A 12,225-nucleotide genomic window follows, 5' to 3' on the forward strand; every position below is an offset into this window, starting at 1 on the left:
CAGAGACAGACATAGAGATAAAAAGAAGCAGAGACAGAGAAAAAGGCAGAGACAGAAGCAGAGAGACAAGAGACAGAGATGAAGAAACAGACAGACAGAGATAAACCGAGATAGACAAAGATGTAAAGACAGAGAAAGGCAGACAGACACAGAGACACAGAGATAAAGAGAAGCAGACAGAGACACAGAAAAAGGCAGAGATAGAAGCAGAGAGACAAGAGACAGAGAATGAAGAAACAGAGACAGACAGAGATAAACAGAGAGACATAGAGACAGAGAAAGGTAGAGAGACAGAGATAGAAATAGAGACAGAGACAGAGCCAGAGACAGACAGGATGCAGAGAGAGGCAAGAGACACTGTCTTTACAAGCCCCTCCCATGCCTTGGACTAGAGAGAGGGAAGGATGGCTCAGGTGCCTGTCCCCCGTTTCTCCAGGAGCCTCGGGGTGGCTGCAGTAATGTTTCGGGGGTCCGGCTCCTAGTCTGGGGGTCCGGCTCCTGTTGGGCTCCCGCTCCGGCTCCCTTCCTCCCACACACGCCCAAATAAGCTTCCCGCGTTTCCTTGCCTTCCTCCTCTTGGTCATTTCTGGGAATTGGAGAGCACAGTCACCCCATTCATCTCCCTCCCCAGCCTCAGTTGCCTCCTCTGTAACACGGGGGCTTGGACTAAAGCTCGTTTCCCGGATAAGATGCTCCGCCTCTGAGCACTAGTTCACGTTGTTTGTTCAATCATTTTTTTCATTCATGCCTAATTCTCCGGGTTGTCTTGGCTGAGACACTGGAGCGCTCTGCCATTTCCTTCTCCAGCCCATTTGACAGATGAGGAAACTGAGGCTGACAGAGGGAAGTGACTTGCCCAGGCTGGCCCGGCCAGTAACTGTCTGAGGCTGGCCTCTGTGCACTACGGCGCCACCTAGCGGCCCCACCTGCTTGCTCGGGCTTGAGTCAGAACTGGACGGGGCAGCCAGCGGTGGGCCGGTCCCTACGAAAATGCCCGTGGGGGGACCTCGGGCCGCACCGCCCACGGCCCAGTCCCGCGGTTAGTCCGGACCGGAGGCGGGGCTCGGACCCCCAGCTGCGGAGGCTCGGGGCCAGCCCCCACGGCCTCTCAGAAAGCCCCCTCCTAATTCCCCCCTTCTCCCCCAGCTTTGGGGCGGTTCTAGCCGATGGCAAAAGGAGGGTCCCTTCATTTCTGGTGAAGGGAGAATCAAACAAAGGGAGGAAGCGGAGGCTGGGGAGGTTGAGGGGCTTCTTCACCCTCACTGTCTCCCTTCAGATCCCTGCTAAAATCCCCCCTCTGGGGGAAGTCTTTCCCACCTCCCCACCATGCTAGAGCCTCCCCTCTATCCATTATCTCCAACCCATTCTTGTCTGTCTCCTGCCCACATTTGTTTGCGTGTGTCTGACATGAAATTATAGTGAGCTTCTTGAGGGCAGGGGCTGTCTCACTTTTCTGTGTGTTCCCCAGAGCTTAGCAGCGTGTCTGGCTCACAGGAGGTGCTTAATAAATACTCATTGACTGTAGGTGCTTAATAAATGCTCATTTGTATCCCCGGAGGTTAACAAGTGCTGCCTCATACTAGGTGCCTAATAAGTACTTGTTGACTTATTTGTAGCCTCAGAGCTTAGGAGGGTGTCTGACTCATAGTAGGTGCTTATTGATTTATTTATATCCCCAGAGGTTAGTGCTGGGCTCATACTAGGTGCCTAATAAATGCTTGTTGATTTATTTATAGTCCCAGAGCTTAGGAGGGTGTCTGACTCATAGTAGGTGCTTATTGATTTATTTATATCCCCAGAGGTTAGTGCTGGGCTCATACTAGGTGCCTAATAAATGCTTGTTGACCAGGTGCCTGACTCCTGGTAAATAAATGCTTGATAAGTGTGGGTTGATTGACCCATCTGACGAGTAACAAGGCCAGGATTTGTACCCAGACCCTCACACTCCCTGTTAGCCCCTCTCCCCCCATCGGTAACTCTTCCTTTGTGTCTGCCGTTCCCGGGCCTGTTGTCGGTGGGAAGGTGGCCACGGGAGCTAGCTGACCTCGAGCTCTGCCCTCTAACTGAGGGAAGCCACAGCTGTGTCCCATCCCCGGAAAGGCCGTTGAAACCTTGGGTGTTTGGGGTTTGATTAATTAAACTGAATAGGTCGATAGCCATTGGCTATTTAGTTAGGAAATCCTGTAGCCGGTTTATGTCTTGTCCCAATGAACACCCACCTACCCAAAATCCTCTTGGGGAGCCATAGTTCTCATTTCTCAGCTTAGTACTGTGCCTGGCACACAGTAGGTGCTTAATAACAGTTTGCTGATGAATCAGTCGATGATTGTGCTGGGAGGTTTACAAGGTATTTTTTCTCACAAAGACCCTGTGAGATCTTCAAGGATTATGGGCCTCTATTTGCAGAAGAAGGAAATGGTGTGACCTACCCAGAGTCACCCAGGAATATAAAAACTAAAAAAATACAGGTTACAGCCGAGAATGATGGGACTCTAAAAAGCAAAACTGTCCAGGAAAAGGTAAAAATAGGAGTTAGGCTGTATTAATGAGGCACTGGGGAAGAATTGCCATGGGGGTGTTAGATGGGGGAGGTGGGCTGGCAGTCTGAAAATCGACTCACCTATTTTGGAAACGGTTAAAGGGGCAACAATACATGTGTGTGTGTGTGTATAAAATGTGTGTGTAAATATATATATATATATATATATATATATATATTTATATATACACACACATATACATGTGCCTATATATGTATGTGTGTATATATGTGGGGAACTATATATATTACATACTATATATATATGTGTATATATATATACTATATATATATATACATATACATGTGGGGAAGTATTTATGTACATATATGTGTGTAGGGGGGGTACACACATATTCACATTCCCAGAATGCTACAGCACCCCCAAAATCTATAAAGAAACAAGGGAGGAGGGGCTAGGATTAGGCAGGGTGTAGAGTAGGGAGTGGGATGAGGTGAGTAAATTAATGGGAATGGGATAAAAAAGGGAGGGAAAAGGTAGAGGGAGAAGATTGGGGAGGGAACCTTGGTGGGTGGGGCGGGTGGGAGGTCAGGAAAAAATAAACAAAAAACTAGGATTTGAATCCAAGTCTGTTGAGTCCTAAGTCCATCATCCTTTTAATTACATCAAGCTGCTTTCTTTTGTTACTTAGACACCACAGGAAGTTGAAAAAGAAAGGGTCAAACTTGCTAACAATAAATCCCCCCTGAGAAGTTTCACTCCGACCTCTGTCCCCAGGAGAAGTCACAGCTTCTGCAAAGACAAGAAAATGGAGCCCTTTATGGTGAGTTTTCATGTGTTCGAAGCAACTGTTCTGCCTTTGTTTCCTTCTTGGGTTGTAGGGATTCTGGTGCGGGAACATTTAATTGCAGCGGGCAAGGCTGTGGGGTGCGCCTCCCTTTGTCCTTCGGCTGATCTTTTGGGTCTAGTTGGCGAGTTGTGTTTTGTTTGCGCCAATGTGAAGTGGAAGGGATGGAGTCATGTTCTGGGCTTCACGTGATGTGCTTTGATGTCCTGTTGAGAGAAGTGAGTCGGATTTTTACATGGTTCGCTTTTTTGTTTTCCAACTTGGAAGGGATGTGTCGAAATAAGTCAAGGAAATATGAAAATACAAGATTGAATGAAAGTTTTGTGGCTCACTGAAGAGCTTCAAATTTAATTTGGTGTCCTTTGTGGTGGCTGTTTTTCTACATTATATGTTTTTTAAAAAAACATAAATGGATATAAAGTTTTCCAAAGGCCTTTTATGTATCTATTGAATAAGGTTTTTCTTCCTGATGTTATTTGGTTGTTGAAGACTCTTTTTAGAGTTTATTTTTGACCACTGGTTCTTCCCTTATCACAATGAATTATTTTGTCTCGATCTGGATTGTTCCATTGCGTTTTCTGATGTCTTATTTAACCACGTTTACATTGATCTTTGTGAATGTGGCCAACCTGCAGTTGGTTTCCTTGAGTTTGCTTCGGGTCCCTCTGTTGGAAAAGTCATCACAGTTATTAGTTGTTTATGTCGGGTAGGCACCTTGGGATTGAGTCAGACCTAATTATAGCTTGTACCTACAGTCGGCTCACTTCTTCTGCCCGGTATGGAATCTTGGACAGTGAATGAGAAGCAAGGAGAATTATGGGTAAGGACCATTTAATGTTTATCTTTGTATCTCCTGCTCTTAGGCAAGTGTGTGGTATACAGTAGAGATTTAATAAATGTTTAATTTTTTTATTTGCTTATATGACTATGCGTGGGTATACTTCATGGAATGTAAACTCCCTGAGAAAGCGACTGTTTTGAGTGTCTGGCTTAAGTAGGGGCTTAATTAGTGTTCATTTGTATTTGCTTATATGGGTATGTATTGACATACATAGTACACTGTATTGTTTAGTGTTTGTTTCCTCATTTCCTTGTATGTAGTAGGGGCTTAATAAATGCTTGTTGATATGTATTTGCTAATGTGGGTATTTGTTGACATACTTCATGGAATGTAAGATCCCCAAGGACAGATACTATTTAGTGTGTGTGTTCTTGCTTCCTGGCACAGTGTCTCATATATAGTAGGAGCTTAATAAATGCTTGTTGCTGTTTGGGTATTTGCTTATATGAGTATATGTTGGTATACTTTCTGAAATGTAAGCTCCCTGAGAAAAGAAACTTTAATATGTATATCCTATCTCCTGGCACAGTGTCTGACATATAGTGATGTTTAATTCATGTTTACTGATTGGTTGATTGTTTGGCTGGACTTTTTCTTTTTCTGCTGAGACAATTGGGGTTAAATGACTTGCCCAGGGACACACAGAAAATGTTAAGTGTTTGAGACCAGATTTGAACTCGGATCCTCCTGACTTCAAGGCTGGGGCTCTATCCAATGCACCACCCAGTTGCCCCTTTTTGTGTGTTAGAAACTTACTACAATGGGTACTCTTGGTAGACTTTCTTTCTCTAGAAATGGCCTTAGATTTCCCAGGCTATCGTAAGTTATTGAGTCTCAGGCCTGTGTGTGCAAGCTGTCTCATGAGGCTCTCAGTCATGAATATCCAATTGAAAAAAGCCCCTTTGAGCTTAGCCCTTAGCAGAAGGCTGGTGAACAGAACCACCGGAATCACAGGGTTTGGAGTTGTAAGGGAACGTAGAGATTGTCTCATCCAACCCATTTTACAGAAGGGAATACTAAGCCAGGGGAAAGGGGAAGGGAGAAGTTCTCACAGATCAGACTGTGGCACTCCCTCAAGCCTTGGTGACTCCCATCTACCTTCGGGTAAGGAGTTCTTAGACTGGGGGCCACGGATGCTAATTTTCTCTTATAATCCTATTTTATGCATTTAAAAATATGATTCTGAAAGGGGGCCATTAGACTGCTACAAGGTGGCTTTGACACAAAAAAAGGATTCATAAAAGCGTTTCTGGGCGACATTTAAAGATCTTCACTGTGAATTAACCAATCCCTTACTCTGAGGGCCCCATTTTGGGAAACTTGCAAGAGGGATCCCCAAAGGACTGAGATTTATCAAGCATTTATTATGTGCCAGCTGCTAGGAAACCATTCCTGCCCTCCTCTCGAGGAGCTTCCATTCTATGGGGAGAGACAATATATACATCACCACCATAGAGACTGGCAGGGGCCAGTAGATTGTAAACTCCCAGAGGGGCAGGGATTGTCTCTTTGGATGTCTGTCAATGCAGATTGGATTGGATTAGATTAGAAGGAAGAGTTGAGTATCCAGTATTAGAAGGGACTTATTAATTATCCACACCTGTTCAGGTGTGGATAATTGTGGATCCTGGTGGATTCTGCTTGGCCCCGAGGCAGGGGGATGTGTTTCCTAACTTTTGAAACTATGGAGTGAGCTGCCCCTTGGAGCTTGTGTTTCCTCCATCATTAGAGGTCTTCAAGGGGAGGCTGGAGGTCACAACCCCTTAGGAAAGCCCACTTATACCTTCTCTAAGGTCCAAGGTTCTTAATCTTAATCTGGAGGCCGTGGATCCTAATCTTTTCTGTAATGCTCAATATTTTATTTTGTGCATTTAATACTGAAAAGGTAGATATTGTTTAAAGTAGGGCCCTGAGAGGGCTCATATTTGAATCTTTTCTTTGTACAGAAGACAAAACTAAGGCTGAGAGTTTAAGTGACTCACCCAACCAAGGGAACATGGCTTAGGGCCACATTGGTGGGGGAATGTGAGACCTGGAAGGTCCGATGCCGTACTTTATAGATGGGCACTTAGGAAGGGGGCTCAGGTGCCCTAAAACGTGCTCCAGTTCCTCAAATGGCCCGGCGTGGGCAGGCCCAGGTCCTTCGATGGCTATCCATCCCTCCCTCCTGTGCCGCTCCTTTCTTTCTGGGCATTCTCTCCCCCTCTCAGATGGCACTGCCTCTGCCTATCTGATCAGAGCTGAACTTTTCCCGAGCAGACAAAGGTTAAATGGAAAACAAGGGCCATTGAAAACCCTCTGCCTTTTTTACCATTTGGCTTTATCGGAGTCCCTTCTTTCCTCGAGCTTCTTTGGCCTCATTTAGCTGAAGGACGATTTCCTCTCCCCTTTATCCTCCTTTCCTCTTCGTCAGTCTCTGGCCGGCTCCCGAGGGACCCAGCTGGGGCTCTCGGAAAGGGCTGCGGGGATTCTGTGAGTGCTCCCCAGCCGGCCTTCCTCCCCCTCATCTGCCTCTTTGCCCATCTGTGGAGAGGTGGATGGATAAGCCGACCCCACGGCTCCCGGCCCCTTAGCTCTGTAGTGAAGGCAGTGATCCGTCTTTAGTATCCCAAAGATATTTACTAGGGACTTTAAAACCTACAGCAGTGCACATAGTAGGTGCTTAATATTTAGTACTTTTTAATTCACCTTGTTCAGGATGCCAGCATCAAACAATCATAATGGTCAATCCATCAATCAACAGATATACTAAGTACTTCGTATATGCCAGGCCCTGTGTTAGAGGTGCTGGATTTAAAAATTCTGAGTCCAGATCTTTGTTCTGAGAGGTCACTTGAACTCTGCCTTTCTCTAATTCCTCATCTCTAAAATAGGGGTAATAAGACATCCCAGGGTCATTGCGAGGATCAAATGAGACGATATTTGAAGCGTGGAGATCGGGATAATTTATGTGTGAGGAACAAAAAGTCATTGTAGCTGGAGTATGGAAAGGGGCGTGATGGATATGTCCGTGGAAAAGTGCCTTTGACTGCCCATACTGGATGGTGCACTGGGCGGAGCACTACAGAGCTAATTGTTCCTTGCCATTTTTCTAGAGGGGGGCCTTTTGCCAAATTTGTGGAAAATTCTTACTGAGAGCACCCCGGTCAGTCCATTGGGGAGCTCTTGTCAGGCTCTGGTCAACCAAGGGGAGATATTCCTCATGACCAACAGGAGGAATATGGTAACTGTTGGAATTCTAAGATAAGTTTGCCCGGTGTAACTTGCCTGCCGGTGCATTGTGGGCTATCACCTGGACTGTGATTATTTTTCATCCATTTGGTTTTTCCTGTGTGGATTGTTAGGCAGTCTCCTTTGGGTTCTTTCTCAACATTTCATCTCACTGTGGAGACAAACCAGTCACTGCCTTTTATTAGCCCGAGACAAATAGAGACCCAAGGGCAAGCTTTTTTATGGGGCAAGTGGGTTGCTCCCCAAACAAGCCTCCTCATTGGGCATTTTCTCTGGCTGTTCAGTGAAAAGTGATTTCTTTGGGGTTTCTCTGAGGTCCTGGTCCTCCCTTTGCCAGTTCCTAGCTTGTGTGACCACGGTCAATCCATCTAACTCTCCAGCCTTCCTTGTCTGTACAGAGGATAATCCTCCGGTGGTAGCTGCCTCGCAGGGTTGTCAGGGTCAGCTGAGAATACAGCAAAACTCTCTTCAGACATTCAGACAAGGGATCTGGGGCCCAGGAAGGCAGTCAGTTGCCCAGAACCACCCAGCTCGTAATAAGGGGCTTCTGTCTCCAGCCTTGTCCCCTTCTCCCCCCCGTCCTTGGAGCATCGCTTTAGAGTCAAAAGGGACCAGAAAGGAGGAAACTGAGTCACTCTGAGGAAATACTTGTCCAAGCTCACCCGTGGGATTTATAGGCCATTGGGTCTAACCCTTCATTTTACAGATGAGGAGACTGAGGCAGACAGCTTAAGTGCCCAAGATCTCATGGCCAGTAAGCGTCTGGGGCAGGTTTGAGCTGATGTCTCCCACCCCCAAGTTTGGCTCTTTCTCTCCCTCTTATTCTTCCCATTGCTTCTCTGGCCCATCCCCATGCTCCGGGGCCAAGCAGGCCGGAGCTGATCCTTCCACCCGGCCCGGCTTGGGGACGCTGGCCATGGCCTCTTCCCGGGGTTGGCCCGGTGTGGCTAGGAGAACTTGGCCTTTGTTCGGAGCCGGCTTTGACATCAGCTGTTCCTTCTCCCTTTGCTTGACAAGGTGGAGAATCTCCCAGAATGCTGATGAGCGTCCTGGATTTGCATTGGCCATACCCCCACTTCCCGGGACTGCTTTCCCTGCCGTTAGGCAGTCCCTCCTCCCCTCTGGCACCGGGCTGAGGCCGCTGGGACAAAGGCTTACAGAAAATCCATTAATTCGGTTTGGTCCTCATTCCCTGAGCCCCGCCTGGCCCGTTACCAGGACGAAGAGGCAGTGGAGGGCCATAGCTCTGCATTTGGAGCAAGAGGATCTGGCTTCTGGTCTGCCGAGCCTCAGGACACTCCCTCTGCTGTAAATGCTACTTTTTAGACTCCCTCTGTCCACTTCCCTGCTCCCGGCCTCAGTTTTCTCATCTGCAAAATGGAGGGAATGGACTTGGTATGATGCTTAACTAAGATCCTCCCCAAAAATCTATGATCCCATAATCTATGATTTTTATAGAAAAAGGAAACTGAGGGCCAAAGTCCTTAAGCTACTTATTTTAGATAGACCATGAGTCCTGGGGGACAGAACTCTTGGGATAGGTAGAAGTTGTAGGATTAGAATTCAGGTCTTTTTGACTCCAGACCCAGAATTCTTGTTTTATTTATTGTGAACTTCGTTTATGAATGCTTCCCCCCCCCCCCCCAGAGAATGACAAGTCAGTGATTAAGAAAAAAATAGATGGGGGACAGCTAGGTGGCTCAGTGGATAGAACACCAGCCCTGAAGTCAAGAGTTCAAATCTGGTCTCAGACACTTATCACTTCCTGGCTATGTGAGCCTGGGCAAGTCACTTAACCCCAACTGCCTCTGCAAAAAATAAATAAATAAAAAGAAATCCATTAAAGCCAACCATTCCCTTTGTGGGACAGAGTGTATGTGATATTCCACACCCATAGTTTTCCACCTCTATAAAGAAGGGACTTGCATTTCTTGACTCCTGTGAGCTTTCCATCCGTAGCATTTTCCTGCCTGGCTTTAGGCCCACTGCCCCAGTGAGATCCCTTCCCAGAATGCCAGAATCTCGGCGTGGGAAGGGACTCGAAGAGCCCGTTTAATCCAGCCCTTACTCGGGCACCAGGGCCTTTTCTGATGGCATAGAACCTCAGGGATCACCAGGTAAGATGAGCGTTTCCCAAATAGGGGTTTTGCAAACTGCTAACTCTGGGTTCTCAGTGGCCGGGCCGAGGAAGGAGCTTGTCTCCCTCTTTCCCTTTCAGGGATTCAGCCAGTCGGTAGTTCCCAGCGTGGGGAACAGCCAGAGAAAATGCCCGGAGACGGGGAGCAGCCAACTTCCCCCATAAAAAAAGCTTGGTCTCCATTTGTTTTGGGCTAATAAAGGCAGCGACTCCGGTTGTCCTGAGGCCCAGGACAAGGCTTTGTGTGTGTGTCCCTTGGCGGGACGCCAGCCCTTGGCAGCCCAGGTTTGTGTTGGAGCAGAGAGTTTCTGATTCTCCTTCCGTGGGGATTCTGAGAAAGCGATGGAGGGGTCTGAGCTGTCAGGGACCTCCCTACCCCTCAGTCCCACCCTTACGTGAACGGGAGTGATGATGGAGAGCTCCTATCTCTGAGAGACCCATCTTGCAGATAAAGAAACTGAGGCACAGAGGGAGTTCATGGCTGGGATGTGCCTAAGGCAGGATTTCAGTTTAGGGTTTTCTGACTCCCAAGTCCTCCATGCCAGCTGGCTGACATGTACTTGACTATTGTTCCTGACAATTAGCTTCACTCTCTCTCTCTTTCTTGCCCACATTGTTCCTCCTTCACAGGATAATAGAGTTGGAACAGGAAAACCGTTTAGTTTTAGAAAAGGAAACTGAGGTCACCTAGTTACTAAGCAGGAGAGCTGGGATTTGAACCCAGGATCCTTGGGACATCTGTTCAGATACTGCAGCTTCTCAGTCTTTTCTCTGAATTAACCATCTCCGAGATAGATCTATTTTCCCTTCCATGTACAGATGAGGAAACTGAGGCTGAGAAAGGTATAACTGTCTTCCTCCTGTACAGTGATCTGAAGGCCTTTCTCTACACTACCTCTGAAGACCCTCCAGTTTTTCAGTAGCCATACCAAACTGTGGGTGTGCCTAGAATGGAACACAGTCCCCCAACGTGGGGTCTGACGGGGGCACAGTGCCCCCCGCCCTCTGTCTCCCTCTCTACATGCAGTGTGTGATCCTGCTGCCTTCTTGGTTGCTGTAGCATACTATGGAAACCCACTTAGACCCTCAGATTGTTTTCAGACAAACCAATATCCTGGAACCGCCTCCCCTCCTCCTGACTTGTACTTCTTAAATCATATTTTTAAGCCAAGTAGATTTTTATAATTTCTCAATTAAATTGTATTTATTCAGTTCAGTCCAGTGTGGTAACCCCGAAAACCCTCGAAGAATCCTGATTCTATTGTCTAGGGCAGGGGTCCTTAAACTTTTTAAATAAGGGGCCAGCTCACTGTCCCTTAGACTGTTGGAGGCCGGACTATAGTAAAAACAAAAACTTTGTTTTGTGGGCCTTTAAATAAAGAAACTTCCTAGCCCTGGGGGAGGGGGATAAATGTCCTCAGCTGCCGCATCTGGCCCACAGGCCGTAGTTTGAGGACCCCTGGTAGGGTGTTAGCAAATGCAAATTTCTGGGCCCAGCTAGAGCTGGGAATTGGGATGGCACTTCAGGCTTTCATTATGTGGTTAACTTCTAGCTGAGGATATTCCCTATCCCAAGGTGGCTTCTCTGCAATTTATATAGCTTTAAGGTGGCCTAGAGCACTGAGAAGTAAGTGACTTTAGTGGGGAGTGTGCTGGTGGTACATGTTTAACAACCAGCTCTCTGGGGGGAGGGGGAGGGTAATGTGCCTTTGACCCATTTTTAAATTGAATATACATCACAGAATTTTTTTCACTCTTTTCTCCAATCCAGACCAGGGTAGAGATTTTTTTTTTTCCTATCAAGGGCCATTTGAATATTTATAACATCATTCGCATACAAAATTATCAATTTATGGAATTCAAACTAGGGGGGATGTTGTCTTGGTGGGGCCAGACCAAACGATTTCCGATGTTCCCCGATGTTCCCCACCCCTGGTCTAGACAATCATCATAATTACAGCTTTGCAGGTTTCTGAGGTATAAACATTCACATGGGGAATTTAACAACCGGCAGCAGACTGTAGCACCTCCCTCTTTGCCAGGGTCGCAGAGCCAGTGTGGTTTGAAGGTAGGATGTGAATCCGGGGCTTTCAAGGCATAAATGTTGAAAATTTTAACAACTGGCTCCCCAGACCCACTTCCAGTGGCTCCCGTCCATCCCTCCCGTCCATCCCCTCTTGCTTGCCAGGGTCACAACGCAGTAGAAGAGGCAAGATTCCAGGATTCATTGTCTGGCCCCTGAAACAGGGGCCCACCCTAGGCCAGGTGGGGTCTAACCCGGGCTGGGTGGATCACAGCCGCGTCCCCCTCTGGGCTTCTCTTAACGCAGCCCGAAATCCCCTTGGCTTCTTGTGGCCTCTTGGCCTTTGGGTTTCAGTCGACTTCCCAGATCTAGTTCCTTTTATTGATTATTATTTTGAGAGAAATTAGGCTTGGGTTGGGAAAGGGGGAACGTTTGGCCAGAGTCCCTGGCCCTAATACAAGGATGTTCCATCCCCTAGTAAATTTCACTTTGTCAGTTACTTCCCCCACATTAGCCAATATCCATTAATCATTGGGCTTTTCTTGATTTCTTTATGTAATTTTATATATTTATATATGAATACGTATTTGTATATAAATATATATTTATTTTATATATAATTTGTGTTTACATACATATATATGT

The 12,225-nt window shown here is 46.9% G+C and overlaps 1 protein-coding gene across 7 annotated transcripts in view; it reads left to right on the top strand.

Annotated features, from left to right (window-relative positions):
• The window catches only part of KIAA1671 (KIAA1671 ortholog), a 203,873-nt gene that overhangs the window by 87,067 nt on the left and 104,581 nt on the right, over positions 1-12,225 (top strand). For all 7 annotated transcript variants that reach the window (XM_031948805.1, XM_031948802.1, XM_031948806.1 and 4 more), the window contains one exon: positions 3,193-3,324. In XM_031948805.1, coding sequence (XP_031804665.1) covers positions 3,193-3,324 — 132 coding nt within the window. The remainder of the gene's footprint in view (positions 1-3,192; positions 3,325-12,225) is intronic.

This window comes from Sarcophilus harrisii, chromosome 1, assembly GCF_902635505.1.
Source record: "Sarcophilus harrisii chromosome 1, mSarHar1.11, whole genome shotgun sequence".
Lineage (NCBI taxonomy): Eukaryota > Metazoa > Chordata > Mammalia > Dasyuromorphia > Dasyuridae > Sarcophilus > Sarcophilus harrisii.